General features: G+C 41.4%; 1 protein-coding gene across 4 annotated transcripts in view; it reads right to left on the bottom strand.

Annotated features, from left to right (window-relative positions):
* The window catches only part of PKP4 (plakophilin 4), an 89,810-nt gene that overhangs the window by 14,172 nt on the left and 52,551 nt on the right, over positions 1-23,087 (bottom strand). For 2 of the 4 annotated variants that reach the window (XM_053471872.1, XM_053471874.1), the window contains exons 4-11: positions 17,927-17,961; positions 13,819-13,950; positions 13,511-13,698; positions 12,035-12,608; positions 9,669-9,860; positions 6,140-6,279; positions 2,945-3,073; positions 907-1,120 (exon numbers count right to left, since the gene is read on the bottom strand). In XM_053471872.1, the coding sequence (XP_053327847.1) occupies positions 907-1,120; positions 2,945-3,073; positions 6,140-6,279; positions 9,669-9,860; positions 12,035-12,608; positions 13,511-13,698; positions 13,819-13,950; positions 17,927-17,961 (1,604 nt within the window). The remainder of the gene's footprint in view (positions 1-906; positions 1,121-2,944; positions 3,074-6,139; positions 6,280-9,668; positions 9,861-12,034; positions 12,609-13,510; positions 13,699-13,818; positions 13,951-17,926; positions 17,962-23,087) is intronic. The other 2 variants (XM_053471873.1, XM_053471875.1) reach the window with 1 other exon arrangement.

Below are 23,087 nucleotides of genomic sequence, written 5' to 3'. Positions count from 1 at the left end.
ATATATATATAGCAGAAACAAAGTTAGTCAAAATGCCATCACTCCATACAATATTACAAAACAAAAAAAGATTTTATTTCTGCTCCTCTGAGAAACGTATACGGTATTTTCTAGATATGTATTCATATAATGGCTCATATATTATACTACTGAAACCCAAATCATTTGTATGCTTGTAACGTGACTTGTGGACGTCCCACTAAAGAACGCGCAAGTCCCCGCGGGAGTTAAATCGATCATTAGCTTGCAAAGTCTGCAGCTCTCCTTTGTGAACCGGGCTGAAAAGAACATTAGGTCGGAAAATTCATAAATGACACTCAATTATTTTTTTGCCAATATCATAGCAGCTCGAAAGCGAGTGTTAATGCTTTAGATAATCAGCGTACTTGGCCTTGGCGACGATTTTAAATAAATAATCGTAAATGATGAAAATTACAGAGGGAACAAATTACCAAAAACAATAGTGAAAAAGATGCCACTTTCACAAAAATACGATGCAGCGGACCCTTTGTAACATTTTAATTGGAAGCCATGCCATGTACTCTGTCATTTTCACATAAATGTATAATACTGCATGAGACTGAAGAAGAACCGCTTGGAGGGGGAAGGAAAATACGATAGACATAATGGAACAAAAAAAAAAAACACAAAACAAATAATAAAGTAAAAAGGATAGTGTCATGCTATGGACAGGAATGCTGGTGTAATAATTAGGACTGTAGTCCAGTAGAGCGTTTAGCATTAACTACATAAAGTTACTAAAGATTCCCTAAGGTAGGCGTAATTCTTTTCTGGTTAGGGAACCAGACATGGGAGTCTTTTATATATGGAGTCGCTAAATAAAAAACGTCCGTCGATGCGTGTTCATGTGCTGATCACGGCTTACTTTGTACTGCGGATACGTACCGGTCACAAGCTCTCTGACTTCTTGGTCACTCGTCTTTCTCAGTAGCCTCAGAAGGGCAGGAATACCTCCAGCATTCTTCACGGCAATCTTATTTTCATCGGTCGATTTGCCATAGACTAGATTTCTCAAAGCTCCGCAAGCATTCTTCTGAACTTCCAGGACTTTGTTATCAAGAAGATCGACTAGGTGTTTGATCCCTCCAAGCCGGCACACCTAGGGAGAAAACAAAACTCAAGCTGAAAAGCCAGAATGTGTAAGGATAAACGTCACCCCTACAGATTTTATCAAAATGCCTTTCATTTTATGACTAGAGGCGTAACCATAGAGCGGCCCGACTTCACCCAGCAACAGTTTCTCTGTGCCAGCTTTGTCCTCAAACAGCTTCTCTGTGCCACCTTAGCCCTCCAAACTGCTTCCCAGTGTCTCTCTCTCCCTCTGTGCAGCCTGACCCAGCATGCAGGAAATGGATGTGATGTCACTTCCTGCATGCTGGATCAGACAGTGGCAGGGAAAGAGCGAGAGACCAATCGATTGGATGATCTTTACGCTCTCCTCGCGTCTAAATGCAGGGGTCACCCGCAGCTTACAGCTTTTAAAGGGCTCCCCAAGCCTCCTAGAGCAAATCATATTATTAGTATTTATTGATAAGTGATTGTTATAAAGATTGAGAAATTCAAAGCAATATCAGCTTATCAATCAAATACAACATGTGCTAAAGGAAATGACAAGCTCATCACAGCTTGAATGAAAAACTAAAAACGCTTAGCGCTGCTGACAGGGTTCCCTGCCGGTACGAGCATTAGGCGCGAGGCACTAACACACTTTACATTTCGGACGCCGTGGCCATTTGTCCAGGATTCCTATTAAATGGAAGCCCCCATGGTGAAGTTCCTCCACTCTCGTATTTATTTATTATCCATCCCCTGCTGTCTAATGGCCAGAGAACACTCGCTCATGGATTAAACCCCAAGTGGTCTTCAGCCATCACATGATTTAAATATAGCATAAAACAAGGATAATACAGGGGGGTTCGTGAGCATGACCCCTCATTTACCCCACATCTTATACCCTTGCTTGATATTTCCGGTTCATAATTCAGTTTTAGGGTATTATACATTTTACTTATTACTTAGGTGATTATTTTGAGCCGACTGCTTGTTTCTATTATGTTTCATGATGTAAAACAGCCCAATCCTTTATTTTCAGTTATCCTTAACATTATAAAGGAGCAATTACCTTTTTTAGACTAGTACTGTTGCAACAAAGCGTAGTAATATTAATAGCAATAAAGACGTGTCATGCTACACTAAGGTATACAATGTTGTACACACAAAGCGTGCCCTTTGCAATGTTTCTCACACCCAGACATCTGCTCTCTCTAACGAAAGCTACGCCGTCACAACAACACCTGGTGGATTCGTAGAAAAATAACCCGCATACGCCTAGGTCAGAGGTGCGATGGAGGCAGCGTGTGCATCCACTATACAGTTTCCATGCTTGCGACATAACCTTTCGAGAATGCTGGCGGGGTCCTCGCCCTCAGCAGCCATTCACAGCGCAAGAATGACGACGGCTCTCGCTACATATATGAATGACTGCCATTCACGTGTATAATAACTGCAGAGAATTAAGAATGAAGGAGCCGGAAAACTTGTTTCTTTGCTTCATCAATAAAACGTGAAAAAAAAAAAAAAAAAAAAAAAGCAGAAATCACGGTAATCCTTTCAGCCCAAACACCAAAAAAATATATCAGTACTTGTGAGCTTAAAGGCGGAAAATAAAGTAATTTGCTTCGCTGCCACCCTAACAGCTGTTATTCGTATTTATAGACTCCAAGTGACTTTAAAACATCTGGTTGGCATAATTACTATTAATCACCAAGTTAGAAGGTATGAGCGGAATCGGCAAAACGAAGATATTTCATCTGGTTTTTGCAAAACTCACATCAATCTGATCCAGCCCAGCTTTCTAGGCAAAGTAGAAAATTCCTGGCGCGAGCACAGATTGGTTGAGAGGTCACTACGAACATACGCTTACCTCGAGCTTGATCTTGTGATCTCCGAAGCAGAGGTGCTGAAGGTAGGCGGCTGCATTGGCCTGCACAGATGGGAAGTGATGCTGCAGCATGTGAATGACCTCCGGCAGTTCTGGATCACGCCAAGCAAACTCTCTAGAAAGCAGAGAGAAATAAATAAGCCCATTTAACTTCACAGCAATGCTGGCAAGCGCTCAATAACAGCTCTAGTCAAAGATACAAATCACCAAAACAAAAGTGTTTTATGGGACAATGAAACATTAATGCTGCTGCAGAACCTCTTTGTAGCATTTCCGTAAGCGGCATCTTCTAAAAGGTCAAAAATCAAGAGAAACACGAATTTGAGTTTATACGTGTAACTCGCTCAACTCCGCGGTTAATCGGATCCAGCTTTTCCAGCGGTCAAGAGGTTTCCTAAACGAACCTAATATCACGAAAGCAAATAAAATATACGGTATATAAATATATGGATCTGGAGCTTTCCCCGTAATAAAGTACCGTTTCAGAATTTGAAAAGACGAATAGAGCGTGCAGCCGAGGTAATTTCTCAGCAGGTAATGAGTTACAAGGTGCCGGGCGACGCATATTAAATCATACGGCGCTTCTGACATCACGTAATATTAAACAGCGAAAATAAATTGCCTTCCTGCAGAAAAATACAGAGTTCTGCCGGCTGGCTTTCTAGAAGTTTCAATCGTGACATTTATAAAATTCAAATGTGTTAATCATGGTGTATCGCCCCGTTCCATAAAAAACAGCCATGAAAGGCGGATTGTAGAGGACCGCTCAGAAACGTGGTGTAATTGGCTGGAATAATAACAAATAAATAATAATTAAATTAGAGCTGCAGAAAATTTACAAACATGATCCACATTAAGATCCAGACATTCCTGAGATCTGAAAACGAGCATTAAGAAAGGGTTAAGGTCATTTAGTGTTATAAGCGATTACTAATATATATATATATATTTGTATTATAATGAAGGAAGTTCCAAGTTCTGAGAAATAAGAAATGTGTGACGCCGGGCCGCAGGCGGACGGTATGCGAGATGCCTTTGATTATATATCCCCAGCTACGGCTGTCTAAACGAAATGCTACATAAAATGAAATGAAAAGTTTAGAAAGGGCAGTCGCATAAAACGTTGAGGTTTAAACATCTCTTTACAGGCTTATGTGAAAATTGAGCAGCTTTGCTTGAAGGTCAGTCATTTCTGGAAAACTATTTTGGAGAAGTGAACTTTTCAAAGTAATCGTTTTATGTTTATCCGAGACATTTCTACAAATTGGCCCAGAGCGCCCCAGCACCTTAGATTGAGATAAAACCCCCGAAAAGGGGTCGCGATGCCAGCAGGAAAGCAAACATTATGGATACCGGTTACAGCGGAAAAGTCTTTTCAAAATCCAGAAGAACACTCCGGGAAAACGGAACTCTTTGGGGACAAAGCGTTAAAAGAATGATTACAGCACGGTGTATATACATGCTGTGTTCAGGGGGGCAAGAGGCATGGCCATTCAGTCACTTTACTCCAAGAGCCCCTGGATGATGTTTTAAAGCCGAGAGACGTGGGAGCTGCAACACTCATTGCACAGCTCCTCGGGGAGAGCAGAGGATCACACAAAAGTGCGATAGCAGGTCAGCTACTTGACACAACAAGACAGTGTCTGAAAAATTTGGACTATCCCGTGTAAACCGGGAGGTGTGTGAATGTATGTGTGCGCGCGTGTATGTGAATGTATGCGTGCGCGTGAATGTATGCGTGCGCGTGAATGTATGTGTGCATATATATATATATATATATTACACATACACCCACCCCGTACAGGAGGAAAGGGCCTAGGCTGAAAGTGCTGGGAAAAGATGAATACTTAATATAAAGGCTATTTTTACGATACAGATTTGCGCACTAGGTAAACATACTCTATTGCAATCAGTTAATAGACATATTATACTTGGTTGGTAAACATAACAAGTGAAACCATTAAAACTATTTATATCCTAAACAGAAAAAGTTTAATTGATCTGCAAATGAGTAAAAAAATGTAAAGTCTTCTAACTTCATAATGTAAAGGCCTCGTCCGTCACAATGGGAAAACTCAAAGAAAGATTTTGGTTTTAAAACCATTTTCAGTATCAGTGGGATTCCGTAAATTTAATCCACATTCCCATTAATCGCAGATTAAACACTTTTACTGCAGCGAGTTCCTTGCGAGGAGATACCGTGGCTGCTTCAAGCAGCAAATGACTCCTTTTATGTACAAAAGCGATGGATTTAGGCAACTTTTTAGATGTTACATCAAAAGGAACATTTTTAGAACGTACGGAGTTAAATTTGACAGATTACAGCTGGCTCTTTTGAATGTGTGTTTAAAGCGGCTGCAGCATGCGCGGCCCCGGGGGCCGAAGGCAAAACATATTCTTCGGTTCCAACAAATAAGGGGAATTTGTATGACTCTGTCCGGTGACAATCTGTTCCGACTGCTGGAGGAGATTTCCTCGGGATTAACCCGAATTGTGTCACTTGTAACCCAGCACGCTTTACAAAGGACTATAATAGGCAAATGATTCTGATGGAAGGTCACAAAGGATGGTTTTAAGTGGAATCCAATCAGTTTAGTGGCCTCATTCTGGTCTTTAAGCAATGGTTTGTTGACTGTTCAATAGAACTGAAATATCGCTGATTATACGGCCATAAATTTACATGGAGACATAGAAAACCATTTGGCCTGCCATGCACTGCCACACAACACGGCTTAAAGGAGACATAATGACTAAATCGATACACGGGGACGCTCTGTCTTTATACATTTTTATAAAAAATAAATAAAAAGCCAGGTCTTTCCGGAATTTTTAATAAGCAGCCAGCGTTGCCCTTAACAGCCCGCCAGGTTCTGCCAATTCTTTTGGATTTTCATGTCATAGCATGGCACAAGCACGGATTTCCAGCGCTTTGGCAGAAAGCCATAAATTTAATTTTGCTACAAATACGTCATGATTTTATGTCTCTTTCAAATAAATGTTACACTTTTTCTTTATTACTAAAAGTGTCAGCCAACACTGAAATGTCCCCAGGCTGCGACGACTCGGGATCCGGACTGCGTTCTAACGGATATCCAGGTCTGTACCGCAGACGGGGAGCGTTAACGCTACATATACCAAGCAGTTTAATGGTTCTTTTGGGTTATCTGCATGCAGTACTTGCCTCGGGTCCTTCTGGATGCTGTCGATGGATGGAGACCTCGTCGCCCCGTCGTCGGCCGCTGCTGCGTGGGGCATTCTGCCGTAGTTGGGTTCTGCGCGTCGGTACGGGACCGATCTGTACGTCTCTGCGTAGGTAGCTGTGGTGTTGAGAACAGAATTATTTCTTTGGAGGCTACCAGTCCCTAGCAAAATAAAACAATATCAAGGACGCCAACAGTAATTTGGGCACCTATGGTGAATTCCAGAAAACATTCTGATCCTGTATAAGAACGGACGCCTTTATCTACGTTAAAAAGGGGTTCTCATCACAGAGTGATTCAGAACGCTGCGCGGAATGTAACGGTCTTGCATTAGAAACCAGTTAATAAAGGGAACCGGATTCACGATAGCCATCGCAGGGCATATTTGATTTTTGGGAATAAAGGGCGAAATGGTGAATGTCGTGAGACTCCATGCAGTGCTGCTGCCGGCTGAGTGTTCTGTGAGTTGGAGTTCAGCGCAGCTACTGGCCGTGGCACGTTTGCAGGATCCAGCATTGTCTGAAAATCAGCGGGATGTTGAAAGCGTAAAAAATGGCTTAGAACGCAGCGTAATAATTACACATCGATTATGTCCCCAGATTGAGTCGTGTAGTGAGAATAAATCTATGACAGAAGATATGTTCGGCGCGGTGTATTTCGGTAGCAGGGTCACGCAGTTCAGCGCGTTACAAAAGAAACATCACATGCTTTTATTTTATTTTTTTTAAATGTTATTGATTTCTTTTGAGCACTCCGGGGGCCGGTGCTGCGCTGGCTACAAAACACCGCTTTCCCATGAAAATCTCTGTACTAATCTGTTTGCCCATTCATGTTACATGCTCCATGTCTCTGTCCCGGTCTCTATGTGCGTGTTACACGCTCCATGTCTCTGCCCCGGTATCTATGTGCGTGTTACATGCTCCACATCTCTGTCCCGGTCTCTATGTGCGTGTTACACGCTCCACGTCTCTGTCCCGGTATCTATGTGCGTGTTACACACTTCACATCTGTCCCAGTATCTATGTGCGTGTTACACGCTCCATGTCTCTGTCCCGGTCTCTATGTGCGTGTTACACGCTCCACGTCTCTGTCCCGGTATCTATGTGCATGTTACACACTTCACGTCTCTGTCCCAGTATCTATGTGCGTGTTACACGCTCCATGTCTCTGTCCCGGTCTCTATGTGCGTGTTACACGCTCCACGTCTCTGTCCCGGTATCTGTGTGTGTTTTACACACTTCACGTCTCTGTCCCGGTATCTTTGCCCTTGCGTGTTACACGCTTCGTGTCTTTGCAGGGAGTCTAAATCAGAAATGGTAGTTTGCAGTAATTACCAAAACTTCTTTGTTAAACAAAACGTTTTTCTTACAACTCGTTTTCTCCGTGGAACTCGTGCTGTTCCCACACTGCTGGATTTAACACTTTTGTACCTAAACGCAGTCATTTTATGTGACCAAAGGCAGATTAAACCAAAATGACAGATACTTTAAGGTTGAGTTGCTTAAAATACTAGAGAGCTCAGCAGATATTTTATTGAAGTAGGACAGCATGTTTAAAGCTATAAAGGTGTTAACTGTAAATTATTTCGGGGAATGTAATAAATACAATGTATTAAACTTGTCATTGATGGAAATAAAGAGGGTGCTCACAGGGGTATAATTACAGTCGCTGCTGTCAGGCAATCACACCTAATGGATGTTTAATAGGGGAGCTGATTTGCATGGGGTCAGCCAGGTTAATGGAAGGGCCGTCTCGGACACCACTGAAGAGACTGGCGGGGTTGCCAATATGAGACATTTAAATGGTGTGGGCAAGAAGACTGTGGTCAAGGATCAGCACACACGAGAGCGGATAAACCTTTTAATGGGCATGTCAAACGCAAGCAATTGTACAAGAACTCCACATTTTACTTAAAAAAAAAAAAGCTAAATGTGACTTTCCCGCTATTAGAAACCTCAAAAGGTTGTGTGTGTGTGTGTGTGTGTGTGTGTGTGTGTGTGTGTGTATATATCTGACAAAAATATAAATAATAATTATAATATAAAACATATAAACCTGGTATCCGTAGTAAAAGCTCAGATCGCAACCACACAATAAAAATATATATATATTTTTTAACTTGGAAACATATAAGGTGGTGTATTAAAATTAAAATAATAGAATATTCCGTATGCACTATGCAGGACTATCAGCTGCAGAGCTCATTCCAGAACTTAACGTGAGACGAGCTGCGGGAAGCTCTTAAAGCTTTAAACGCTGGAGAGATCTGATAAAGTATGAGCGCTTAGAACAGGGGTTAGTAAATACCCGCTGAATGAAGAACCTTTAGTGAATAATGCTGTTAGACCTGTCTCCTGTCATTTTTAGAACATAAGTTGATAAGTTAATAAAGCTTGCAGAGATTTTACCCCCAGAGATTTATTAACAGCCAGGACTTTTGTATTTAATTTCTGATTTGACCCCCCCCCAGCTGTACGCAGGAATTTGCCGCAATCATTCCGGAGTTTAGCAGAACCCTGTAGAACCGAACGGTTCTTTAAAAACCCGAGCCTACGACAGAGCTGTTTGTCAGGAGCGCGTTGCTTTCACATCCATCAAACCATTACTCTAAATCATTTACCACGGGGCCCTCGTTTAATCAGTGCCGGTTGATTTACCGGTCCCATGATAATGGTTTGCTACGGAAGGTCCAGCGCAGGAGACTTTTGTGCAGCGTGGCATCTTCACACCCAATATATTATATATTGCAAATTGCTTGTATTACAGCTCGGCCCCACGGCATCGAAGTGTCAGGCGCTGCGCAAGCACGGAGGTTTATGGCAACTAAACAAACTCATAGGGCAGCGATCAATTAACTTCCACAATCGGGCTGCATGTAACCTCGGCCTTCGGGAGAAACAAATTCACTTTTTTTCCCATAATAATTTTCAATTTACATATTGATTTAAGTGCTTCAACCACGCAGATGACCCAAGTTACTTTAAATCAGTATCTGATACTTCATCGGTGGTTCAAGAAGATCCATGAGAACTTATCGAATTTAAGTAAATTTCTCTCCACATAGCAGCCATAGGGAAAAAAGGCTGGTTGAGGAGATCAACCTCCGTAACCGGCCCATTGAGGAACACGACACCTTGATCACCCAAAAGCGCCATCTGCCCCCCTCCGCTAGTTGGCCGAGGGCAGAATACATCACTCTACCCCACCTATCCTCCTCTATACTCAGGTCATCCAGACGTCACCTTGGTACTTTCGATGGTCGGCACTGATACTGCCTGGCTGTGCGGTTCCTTTTTCCTATTGATAACTTTTGATTTGCTGCCCAGTAGCTAAACATAACAGAGTATTTTAACCCCTTAAGGACAATGGACGGTCCCTAAACCAATTGAAAACAATGCATTTTGAGCCCGTAGGGGATAATATTGATACATTTTTAGTTAAATGGCTTGTATGGTGAACAGCACAGCTTAGGAAATAAATCCCAGGCAAATAACAAGCATACCCACCTGACCCTGTGCGATAAATGGCGGTCTGTGAGCCCTGCCGTAGCTCAACGGCTCCGTGGTTAGCATTGCGGTAGACGGGGCTGTAATACGTTCTGCCCTCGTAGATGGGGGTGATCTGCAGGTCAGGTGATACCGCAGAACGCGGGTCCTGTCCCAGCTGACTATGCTGACTCGCGTACGAGCTCCTCAAGCCTAAAAAAATAAAATCAGAAAAAAATTAAATACATCAGTGAGATCATTTCTTTCCTTTGAGACCCCCCTGTGTGCCGTGCGGGGTAGCAGGGATTGAAGGCGTTGCAGCTCATACATGCAGGAAACCTGCCAGATGCATATATTTATATATATTGATTTTCTTACACCAAGCTCATGTGAGATTCAATAATATAATTATAAATTATGATCCCCCAGTTGCTTGTTTTCCTGTAACAGTATAGGACAGGCTCAATCCAGTAAGGGATATCAACCTAGACAGCACCCTAGGGAGGGCATTCAGTGGAAAATGTAGAAAAAAGGAGACACAGGGCATTTTTCTGAAAAATATGAATCATACATAGAAGTACGCGCTTCTGCTATATTTTAAAAAAAATTCAAACACCTCCAAAGTATTATCACGGATCAGGGCTTTGGCAGGGGACTGTGACATTTTATCCGAGTTCACTACGCATTATGATTGGCCAACCTCACTGAGCTTTTCCTGCAAGAAGGGCCGAGCTGACCCATATAATACATAGATAATGCGCAGGGATTTATGAAATGGTGTCTGACATACACGGGTACTTCTCTTGGCAGACTTTTACCTCTCGTGGGGGAGTGGTTACACAGTGGGGTGGAGCTAGGCCCAGAGCAGCTTTGGAGGCTGGGAATGTGGGCAGGGAGTGGGTGTGGTCATATGCCACACCCCTGCCTGATGAAAAAAATGCCCCGGAGACCTGGGGAAGCAGTGCTTCTTTTGGAGTCCCTCGGTATTTCACTTTCCATTACACAGAGCCAGCAGAGTCCTTATCGCACGACACACCCAACGGGGTCACTTGCGACTAACGATTTTTAATTATTAAGTAATGCTATTCTCAGGCGTCTAATGACAATTGATTAAGGAAAGCGCAGACTGCAGCAAAAACAGTGTAAGCGCGAGCTGCTTAAACAGCAGTTTCCTTATTAGTTACTAATAAAAATCCAAATAACTTTTTTTCAACAAACAAAAGCCTTGCATTTGCATTTTAAAAGCTTTGCGTACTTTTCGCTGGACGAATCAAGAGTTTTATAAAACTATACTAAGAGGACGTACATAAGCGCTTTGGTAGGTATTTACTATGAGACACATACTTGTTTTTCTATACACACCCGGTCATTACAGTCAACAAACTATTTTCTCAACAGAGAATCCAATTTATCTAAAAGCAATTACATGAAAAATAAAATAGCTAGCTGGAATAAAGCAATTTATTGTCGATAATTGCGATTCCTACCTGGCCTAATTTTTCTGATCTGCATTTCCGGATAATTGTTTCTAGAATGATGTGCTACAGTTTGGAAATACTGTACATTTTTGCCCCAAGGCAGAATAACAGAGGGTCTGTCATAATGCAGAATTAGCTATTAAAAGAACATGAGCCCGTGTAATAGCCTGTTTAATTTCCTATGATAAAGCTGAGTAGCCATTGAATCCTTCACAATTTAATTGAGATCCAGTGATGGGTGAAGTGAAACGTTGATAGATTATAAAAGCAGAATCACGATTTTCCAGGACATGTATACTTTCTATATATTGATGACCAGCGGTATGGGAGGAATGGATAACGACGATTCCATTCCATGAGTTTATACATCCCCACACACGGCACAGGGCAGATCCACAAATGGAGACAATTTAGTACTGTGGATCCTCTCCCTAGAAGTGGGCGTCCAGCCAAGATGATGGCAATAGAGCGCTTCGACTAGACATACCTTCTTATTTAAAAACCTCACTGTAAGGAGTCATCACTGCAGATCATATACACTAGTTTCCTTTTTTATGGCTACGCAGGAACTGACAATCGAATAGCTTTTTAAAATGAAGATTAGAAGCAGCTGTAGATACGAAATAGGAAGTTATATCGCGTTGGGCCAATGGGATTGAAAAGAATGGCACAGGTGGACAGGACGAATGGATTTAAACACATTGGTCCCAGATGTTTGCTTTTCGAAGCCCCCACATGCAAGCTGGCTCTCCTAAGAAGAATCATCACTTTGCATAAAGAGAATGCAACCAACTTTCAACTGGAACTCTGCTACCAAAATGTATAGGTCAATAATTGATCAGATAAACCAAGTTGTTCCATATTCTAGCAAAAGTACAACCTGACTTTACAAAGTATGCTTGTACTGACCTGTTAGGCTATCAGGCCTGGGTGGAACCATTCTTTCATAAACATCGTAAGGTTGCTGACCGTATGGGTCAATGTCGTGCAAGTTCCTCTGTAATGTCCCGAGATGTTGTGGAACAGCAGTCATGCCAGCCCGCTTTGGAGAAGAGGTGGAGCTCATAGGCAGTTGCGACGAAGAACTAATTCTGTTTTGCCCATCAGATAAGTTTAGAGGCGAGCCAACGCGGCCGGAGGTTCCTAAGGTTTGGTAAGATGAAGTCATGCTGTTTGGGTTGGAGTTTTGTCGAGAAGCTATGGAACCCATTCTTCTCACCGATGTTGGTGAAGTAGACCTGCGCATGGTGTACGGAGAAGCTGCTCTCTGAGAAGGCAATGTAGTAGAAGAGTACGAGGTTGAAGTGGGAAGCAGCCGTGGGTCTGTAACAGATGGGGAGCCATACCCACTTCCATGAGAAGTTCTCAGTGATCCTCTAGATGGAGAAACTCCAGATCCAATGACATAAGATGGTGACTGGGATCTGGATGGAACAGAGCTGACACGCCTCACAGCTCTGTTAGCTGCCATACTGTTCTGCGGCTGCATTAACAAAAATGTATTATACATTAATTATAATTTAAACTACAGATTAAACAGTAATTACAATAAGGGGTATACATCTAGTATTCTGTTTTGACGCATTACCCACGGTTCATTTGCCAAGCTGTAGCTTAAAACCACTAACTGGCTTTTGCTTTGATTGATGAACCTATTTTCTCCGATCCTGACAGACTAATCGGTTTTTGTAAGTTTTCATGTAAATACAGGCGCCTAACTATAACTTATGACATGTCAAAGACAGAGGTGTCATAACACAGCATTTACAAGCATTTTATAACACATATACTACTGATTTAACCTGACAAAATGACTCCGTCCCACCTCTTCCTGGGAGTGGTGCTGGGATCTTAAGGACCCTAACATAAAATAAGACTTAGGCATTTCATTTGTATCACAATAGATTGATTTAACACAACAGATACTAAGGAATGTAGAATATGTATTTGAACATGTTACAGTGTTGTAACATTGACATGTATTTGTGTCTTAAATGTTCAATGCCCGTGCTTTTACTCTCATGGAACCTCATTATCTTTTATCCTGGTATTTGGCTTGAACCCTTTACTAGGTGTAGTCTTTGATTAGCTGTAACACTCTATTTTTTTCAGAACAACACTTGAGAGCTGCCTAAGACTTGTCACCTCAGTTTAAACCTTCAAGCTCGTCCCAAAGATACTTTTTGTGTAGACAAAGACATTGTTCCCAGTTCTATACCGAACACCTACACTGAACGTCCACCTTGCTTGGCAAATCAATAGGTATAGAAACATGTATGTCACTCCTACCATGTAGAAAGAGAACGCTCTTACTGCAATGGTCTATTTACACGTAGGTGTAAATAGTAATAAGAGTAAAGTGAGCGGTCAGAACAGGCAACCTACTTGAACAAAGGTTTGTCCTTCTGCCCTCGAGCTCCTCAGCACGTGGTTACTATTGGGTCCCATGAAGGAATGATGCTGTCTTATTTCGGACTTCCCTACAGTGTGATTGTGGAAACTACTTGCTTCTTGGTATCCGCTGTCAGAGTACGAATTCATCTGTGTTGAACTCCTCGAGTTTCCGAGGGATCCTAACAAGACCCAAGAAAGCCACAAGAAGATTAGTTTTATGATGAGGGAAGTAAAGCGTACAAAATGTTTTTTTTTTTTTTTTAATTAAATTTGTAAGTGAAAGCAAACACAGGACAGACCCTCACTTTCATGAAGCGACGTCTGCTCTGGGGAATACATGGCAACTGGTTCTGGCTCAGATCTTATGAGGAAGTGATTGGGATTTGTTGAGTCTGACAGCCTCTGCTTGGTTGGACCTCCACTTGGCACATCTGCGAATAAAATATATCATCTGTATGTAACTAAAACCAATAGAAATGAGGATTTACCTATTATAAGCATTTGAAATCTGTGGAATAAGCTATATTTTATCACGTCAGTGACATCACCAAAGACTGATAAATACTCTCTTCAACATAACCAAAACATGTAAAATCCACGGCACTCGACTGGCTCCTCGGATACGCTTGATATTACAATTGGTTTTTTTTACTGCCCCTTTTTTTTTTAAGCATAGACATTTCCTGCACTCTTGCTTTTAAAAGCACTTCCTGTACAAGCAGATGCTGCAACAGGAAGTGATATGGTGCAAACAACAACTGCTTCCCCCAGGCTACTGAAAAATAAGCATGTACCATTTCATATTTTTTTTTTTTTTTTTGGAAAAGAGATAAATATACAATTCATCCAACACACATTATCAGCAATGTTCAAGAAAAGTAAAAAATAAAGTGAATTGAGGACAACGATTTGCATGTTTTACAACAATTCTTCTTATGCGCTGGGCCAAAAGATGCTTTGAAGTGTGTATGTAGAAAGATGATTATAAACATCACTCAAATTCTGAAAGTTGAATTGCTGCTGAAATGATTGTAAATTGGAAACAGGCAAGCTGTGAAGGCTCAAAAAATATAACTGATGGGGGCTCGACGATCTCCGCTGGATCATTTCTTTAAATGAACTCATTCTGCGGAATGCCAAGAACCCATTCGGATGATTTAATTTTAGGTCTGCTGCTTGATGTCTTGAAGTGCTATGCAAATATTTTAGGCAGATGAAGGTGTAAGGGTTGCTGATACAGGTCTGATGACTGCGTAGAATAACCTTAAGGAGAGATCAGAATAGCACTAAGCCCTTGCTCTCCTGCTAAAAAATCAGGAAGCACTTCAGGGGAAGAAAATTATTTCTAAAGAAAGTTCTACAGAAACAGAAAATGGATAATAAATATTACTTGCAACTACTAAAATAATTTGTGCCCAGCACTGCTACGGGATGAGGTCAGGAGAAAGACAACATCCAACCTAACCGACGCATTTCACCAAAACCAGATGGCTGTGCCCAGGAGCTGAATGTAGAATGGAGTCTAAGAAAAAAAATAGGCTGACTGCATGTACTTAAATGCTGAAACACCACGTTGAAAGGAATTTGTTGGTTTGGTTATTATATTATTTTCTGGATATGTTAAAACATAAGAATGATCTATATTCCCAAGCATCTTAGGAAAGTTGCGTTGAGGTCAATGGGTAGAGACAAGGTTTAGATATTACACACAATTCTATACAAAAAGACGCTAAGAAGATCCGGGTAATGCATCTTTTACAGCAACGCAGTACGACGAGACTTGACTTCTTCCTAATAAAACTAATGCAAGGACACCAGGACAATAGTAAAAGAAAAACATGAATATATTACAACTTTATCTAGCAGAATATTAAAGCTCTTTAAAATGAATAATAAACATATGTAAATGAATTAGTGTGTGGTAAGGCATTAGTGAATGAGAATGCAGCTGTATTGCAGCTGTTGTAACTTGCCTAAGAGTCTGGCAGGGGTTTGGACCTACATGTGGAAGGTTATAGCGGAGGATGGGCACTAGCCAAGAGGCAGTAGTAGGGTATTGGAATACATGCCAATATTACAGCTGAAAATGCAGGTGCAGCATAATGAAATGCAGTAACGCAAGTAAAGCCAGTACAGCCGAGTATTAATCGCTCTCTATAAAGGAGCGCTATGTATGTCTCATTGTCTATGGCTGGCGTCTCCAAGCACCAAACTCAATGATTTTAGCACTGGGACAGGCAGCAGGGAGCCAAACTCCCACGGAGCTTGCTCAACATCCTACAGAAAACGCGTGCCAGCGAGTGGCTAGGAATAATTCGGGTTATATTTCCGCTCCAGCTGGATAGCTACTTGTTGATAACCCTAATAAATGTATCCATGCTATACTTTGATACTGTATGATACTGTCTATTATTATTTCACCTATGCAGCATTTGCTGAGCAGGGAAAGTGCGAGTGTTTGGATACACGTTTAGACTCAGAAGGAAAAAGAAGCCTGGCATTGCGATGCGGTCTCGTGAGAACGCTGCGGTCTCTCCACCTGGCAGGCAGAGAAAACTGCAATCAAATGACTTCATAGCTTCATTCTGGCAATCAATATATGAATAATCAGCACTCAGGGAGCTGGAAATAGCAGCACAAATACACTAATTACATACATTTAAATGAGCCCAATGTGACGGACGTGAGTAACATTCACATATAGAGACGATACAATTAATATGAAGCATTAAAAGCCACCTAGCCCATAAACCATATGCATACATGAAGGTAAATAATTCTGTGCCATGTTACGCCTTGCAGTGATCTGGGGCATGGCGCAGGCCTACACAGTTGGTCTTTATATTGCAGGTGCATGAAAAAAAATACTGCAGTCCAACATTGTTTTTTTTTTTTTATTGCTGTTTAAGTGGCTTTGTAGGTTAAATGGCCATAAAATAAGCAAAGATGGGCAGAACGTGCTTAAATGACTAGCCAGGTGAGGAGAGGTACCATGAAGCCACATCGAGGGTTCCCGTAAAATAAAAATGGGGGGTTTGGCGCATACTGAACCTATCTTAAGGGAAATCTAGTCCTAACTGTTGGACCTAGGGTAGAAAAGCAGGAACAGCGTAGTTTTTTTTCGGGGGGGGGGAGAAAAATATTGCTGCATTGGTGCTAGGCATTGTGGGAGTTGTAGTCTTACAGCTTACAGTAGCAACAATTACAGCCCTAGCCTAGAACAAACTTCGAGAAGAAGCCCACTGTTAAGCTAACACGTATTAATTGAAAACATTTAGATGATGCAAACACAGGGGAGCCACCGGAGACCATTATCCAGGCCTTCGTACTAATGAACGGACAGTTTAACAGCAGAGTACTTATTGGAAATATATTTCCATTGTGTACAAAAGGCCGTGGCGGTGAAGTTAAATCCATTTAACGTGATGATAATAAAAATGAAAAACCTCTCTGAGAAAATGAACAGCTTCAGGTTTTATATTGAGGTTAAAGATCAGGCTGCCGCTAAAGAAGCTCATTAATTCTAACTTAACACATTATTACACAGTAAGCAGCAGCAGCACAACAGATGGCAGGCTACTCAGAATTATCGGGGCTTACGATGAAAACGATACGGTAACATTAGGTAACGTTTAATACTTTAACCTACACTAATGCCGCTGGAATTACAGGACTGTTACAGGGTATGTCCGGCTGTCAGAGCGGTAATACTACATGGCCAGTCCCTGCAAAGAGGAAGATCCATGCACTGCCGAAGCCGACAGTAAATGTATAAAACAAATGTAACGATTGTGTGATGCTTTTAAAAACACCAGGGAGTACAATATACCCCATGCCTGCTTGCCGGTATATAATCTACTGCTTAAGCACTTAAGATTCACATTATCTTTTCACTTATACCGTAGCTAACAGCCTCCTAAGCACAATGCAAAGAAGAAATTGCATCAACTATAAAATGCATCCATGACACTTTTATAAATCATTTAATGCGACGCCAAGTTACAAAAGCTTGTGATGACGAAAAAAAAAATAATAATATTAATATCAGGCCGTCGCTGCTGTGAGCAAATCCGCACTTTAACATTTCACCAGCCAGGAATCAGACTGAATACAGATTTTTGGTATGATTCTAAATGATATATGGACGCATACCACCAAATAGTACCTAAAATACGCACAAATCCTGTGATCAGAGTTACTATTAATAAACCGTAATTATAACTTTAAGGAGATTTCTTATAGATCATGAAATAGATTTTTTTTTTCTGCATTCATTTTGTCGTTAAATTCCGCCAGCATAAAAGTACTTCAGAAACCATTATTGTCGTGCTGAGCCCCGATGTTTTACTCCGTATCATAAAAGAAAACCAAAGCATGTCCAGACATTGTGCATTTGAAAGCTCATACCTGCAGATCTCCAGGGAAATGACTTTTCAGTGGAGCTGTAAAGGAAAGAAAAAAAAAAAGTGTCAGTAGCAGAATAAGGATGAAAAGAAAAAAGAAAAAAAAGAAAAAAAACTTTTTGCATTGCAGTTAATTTACAGGAATTTTAAGAGGGACGTGGGAGGAATTATACACATAAAAAATAATGTAAGATATTTGTATTCCATGGTTTTATATTTTAAGAGTAGTGAAAATAAAATGTAGAAAAAATTTAAAATAAAAATATATATAAAATAGCCTCATAATGTATCTTTTGATAGGGGGGTTTGATTACATCTTGAATTGTAGATGTTGAAACAACATTGCAGGGCGCTATTAAACCTCGCAGCCTGGTAAATTTCGGGTGGGGGTGTTTAACATTTCTAATCTGCCTATAAAAATTCCGGTGGCTAGGTTACTTCCTCGAGCTGATTACACATTAGCCAAGCACACAATACTACACAACAGCGCGGCGGGTCTGCCAAGCACACAATATTACACAACAGCGCGGCGGGTCTGCCAAGCACACAATACTACACAACAGCGCGGCGGGTCCGTCTTTATCACTAAATACAAAAATTAAAAATATATTCCTCCACGACACAGGACAAAAATAAAAGAAACCAGTGACCACTGCTCCAATGTTCTATTTTTTTCCTGTGTCAGGGAGGAATATATTTTTTTTGTATTTAGTAATAGCCCCCCTCATCTGTTTCTGTAAGTACAATTGTTCTGTTATATACTACTTATGTCGTGTCTACCCATTATACAGCGCTACAGAATATGATGGCGCCATATAAAATAAATAGTAATAAAGGTGTAGTTTTACTGCCTGTTATTGGTTATCATAATCATTCTATTCAGAGAGAGAGAGCGCTTGAATCGTACTGTAATATGCGCTGAAAAGCTTTCCTTGTATGAACTTCTGCTCGAGAGGAGAAGAAGAGCGAAAGGGGAAAAGGAAAATTGATTTTATTTCCACTTGTGTTTTCTTCCTTGCAGGGGGCACGGAGGGGAGGCAACCTCATTTACCGATAAAAGATTGCCTCTTGCATCTGTCATGTGGCCAAATCGCTTCGCTGTGCTTTATCCTAAATATCAGAAAATAAAAAGCAGCGCCATGTGGATTTACAACGGGTTCAGCTTTTAAGCACTGACTGAATTCCCACTTATAAAATAAAATTAGATAACAGATTGATGCAAGTTGCTTGTTTTGTAATCAAAAGTACAATTCTGCATCGCAGGTCAATATACGGCGTTTTGTAACATACGCTGTAATTGGCCCAAACTGCAAATGTTTTTTTTTTTTTTGCAATTAACCAAAACATGGACTTTTAAAGCCCTTTGAATAAGGAAATGCAAATAAGAAACATTAAAAACTATGCTGGAGGATCCGGTTTAATACAGCAGATTTTCTCATTGCACAACTCCATGGAATAGGATGGTGTTATCTGGTTTCAATCAAATTGTTGTCTTGTCTTCCCATAGTACAGCGTTGCGGCATGTGATAGCGCTTTATCAAACAGGTCTGGTTAATGGTATAATATACCCTCCTAAGAACCGAGTGTAACTTGCTAACGCGGTAGACATATATAAGAGATTTTGAAGCGAGCTGTGATCACAGTAAACATTACATGAACAGACAGGCTGTAAAGTACATCTATTTTTGGGAGAAGAAACATACATTGTCTGCTACAAGATCCTGGATAAACGACAGGAAGGAATCAGTCAATCATTGCTTTATAACGTATGAAGACGCAGGAACCGGCGTCGCCTGAACACGTCTAAAGCCCTAAAACACGGTGTCATTTAAGGTGCACTCAAGGCTTTACGGGCCAGGATCCCCTCCCCACACATATAGCCTTTTGTGTAAATTTAACAATCCCCTTGTAACTTTAACCTATCACGGTAAGCCTGGTGCACTTTGTAACCAGTCGGCAAACAAGGTGTGGGAGCTTTTTCCTTTCCCAGCAGTTATCGCTCGCACCCTCGAGTAGAGTGTTTTCTTCAAGTAATTGCATGATTTTGACCACAGGAACCCCGTCAACTGCAAAACTAGCGTGGAGACGTAACACTTGCTCATTCATGCCCACGGTGTGGGGCTAACTGGACATTTAGGCAGAGTTAGCCCTCTGTGGGGCAGGGCTAGCCCCAAACACTATGGGGTAGAAGGGAATGTGGGTGAGGAGTGGATGTCGCTAAACACTGCTTCCACTGAATGGAAAAAGAGAGGGGTCACTGAGACCCTGAGAACCGGCGCTTCACCCAGAGACTCCAGGTCAAACCAGGAGAGTTCCCAGGTGCGCCGATACCACAACACAATCGATGACTATTTCCTCAGACATTAAGTGTATTGTGACATAACTGCCGATAGAAATTCTCTTCTTCCTCTCTGGGCATCATGTGGCTTTTACTCATCATTTTTTTTTAAATGTGTGACATCATAGGCCCACCTCTATCATTGAACTAAGATCTATGCACAAAGGGCCAAACTCCAGGCCCCGAGGGCTACCAACACACCGGGACCTTCAGATATCCCAGCCTCTGCAAAGGCAACTCAATAAAAATGGTTGGAAGTCATTAAATTACTCACATGTCCAGGATATACAGACATCATGGTCAGTCACGTAGCTCTTTGGGGACTACTTACCTAGTGCTTCAGACTTAAAACAAAAATCCTAAAAACTACTATTGGTACTTCTGCACTCAAAAAAAAAAAAAGTGTATTAAAAGTATAGCTTTATAAAAATTAATCTAAACCTCAAAAATCTGTCCGGGGTATTCAACAGCAACTCCTCAGAACGTGGCCTAATCCCGATTACTGCCTCCTCGTTACGGAAACAAAGATGCTAACACCGTGACATTTCCATTAACACAATTCTTAGGCAGAACATGCAGGTCCAGATGGTGCTTTAATCAAACCATTTTCTGTTTACTAAAGGTTCTGCTGCAAACCCTGATAACACATGCTATGTACGTGCCCAGGGGACCAACAAAACCCAGAGGCAGATCACGGAAATAATAATTTGTAAGCAGGGAACAAGTGTAACACATCTGGTCTACAATCCCAGCGTCTATCGTTAAAAAAAATGGAAACCATACAAGCTCAGAGCGATATCCCTATGAGGGTTAATATGAAGTGCTTAGTCTCAGCTCCTTCACGTTCAGTCACTTGTGCAACCTAATCATACGACCGATCTAGTCATTATAGCAAAGGTATTCAGAAAAGCCAATAAGAGGCAGGATAACATTTACCCCTGTGGGATGAGGGCTCCACAACTTAAGTCCTCGGGGGCCACTAGCATGCCAGGAATTCTGTGTATCCCGTCTGTACAAGTAGCTTAATTCATTTTTAATAGAGCTGTTTGATCAAGACGGGATATCCAGATAACGGTGGTCTGTTTATTGCCCTTGAGGACTGGAGTTGTGGACCAAGGATTAGGTTATTCCTGCAGATTATTGGCAGCAAACTAGATAAAAACAAATCTGTTTCAGAGAACAAAATTAAATAGTTAAAAATACATAAATTAGAACCATGTAACCGGACAACATAACTGACAATATATCACAAGTGTTTGTCATAACGACTTACAGAAAGCCAGATGTTTTTGTAACTCTATTCATGTTATAGCTTAACCTTTACTTTGTATATTTACTTTGATCAAATGCATGTCTGATAACTCTCCAGGGTTGACCTGGAGGCTCCAGATTATGCGTGGCTTCCCGGGGACTCCGGGTGACTTTCCTCGGGCATCTGGCCACAAAACAGCGTTATCCCTTCTGGAAAACCCAATATAAAACAGATCTTGCAATAGTTATTAATTTTGTTGTAATCAAGCAAACCGTTCACCTCATTAGTCAGGTTTATGTGTACTCTAGACATAAGTACAAACTATCTGTACATACAAGATAAGCACAGTACGTGTTTCAATGAGCCAGAACCACTGCACACCCGAGCTAGAGAAATCGCAAGCAAACACTTACATCAAAAGTTACATTTCCCTGAATGATGCGGATGAAGGTTCCTGGTGGTTGGCATTATGTGACATAGCAGAGAAGATTGTGGTTACGTGTGCAGCACACCCGGCAGTCACATTTGGAGTTTTTACCCCTACCCCAGCATAGACCTAATAAAAGAGAAACTCTTCACCCATACAACACCTAGACAATAGGCTAGCACAATGTACAGGTGCAAAGATACGCCCTCCACAAAGTGACATCACTTCTTCTACCTGGTGATGTTATGTCCTGGAGTCATTAAGTCTTCGCACCTCGCTTGCTCCTGTACAGTCTCATATTCATAAAGTCATGGAACGTCCCCGACTGTAATCCTGATAATCGTCAGTGCTAATCTATAGCGTGGAAAAAGAACATTTTCCTTCCTTATTCTGTATTTCCCTCAATCTGAATGCTGGTATTGCCTCCCGCAAACACTGCAGTGTGATAAACTGGCCAGACTGGTTCCACGTGTATGGATCAAAAGAAGTACTATTAACCCAGCCACCTAAAACCATGATTTGCTGTTGAAAAATCCATTAATGACAAACTGGAATCTGCCAATTCTGGCATGCAAAACTAAACTAGATTTGCGTATTGTATCGGATCCTCTTATATACTATACCCATAGAGAAACATGGAGCAATTGGAACAAATATCCCACTGGTTTCCATGGTGATTGTTCCACATTTAGAACCTGCAAATTTCTCTGCTGCACGGAGCACTCCCTCTTCTGGTTACTTTGAGAAGGGGCAGAACTAGACATGTACAGCTAGCCAAGCATAGGGATGGGGCTATCCAAGCAATATTAAGTGGACAGGAAGTAGGAGGGTAAGTAGACAGGAAGTGGGTGTGATGAAATGCCACTCCAATGAGATTGACCTGGAGACCCAGGGAAGCAGCACTTCACCTGGAGACTCCGGGTCAAAACCAGAGAGTTCCCAGGAATGCCTTCTGCTTTTATGAAATGAATAAAGATGAAAACATTTTTAGGTTAGTAGATTTGTAGAATATCTCCCATGCTGTTTATCCCGCCGTGCCACCTCTCCCAAACATCGTCAGTTTCGAATAATTTTATTCCTCCGATGTATTTGAGCCTTTGCCTTGATCCTATTCTAATTAAAAGATTAAACCCAATTATACTCATGCA

Source organism: Spea bombifrons, chromosome 7, assembly GCF_027358695.1.
Source record: "Spea bombifrons isolate aSpeBom1 chromosome 7, aSpeBom1.2.pri, whole genome shotgun sequence".
NCBI classification, from domain to species: Eukaryota; Metazoa; Chordata; class Amphibia; order Anura; family Pelobatidae; genus Spea; species Spea bombifrons.
The sequence above is the reverse complement of the archived record's forward strand: the minus strand, read 5'-3'. Positions and strand labels throughout refer to the sequence as shown.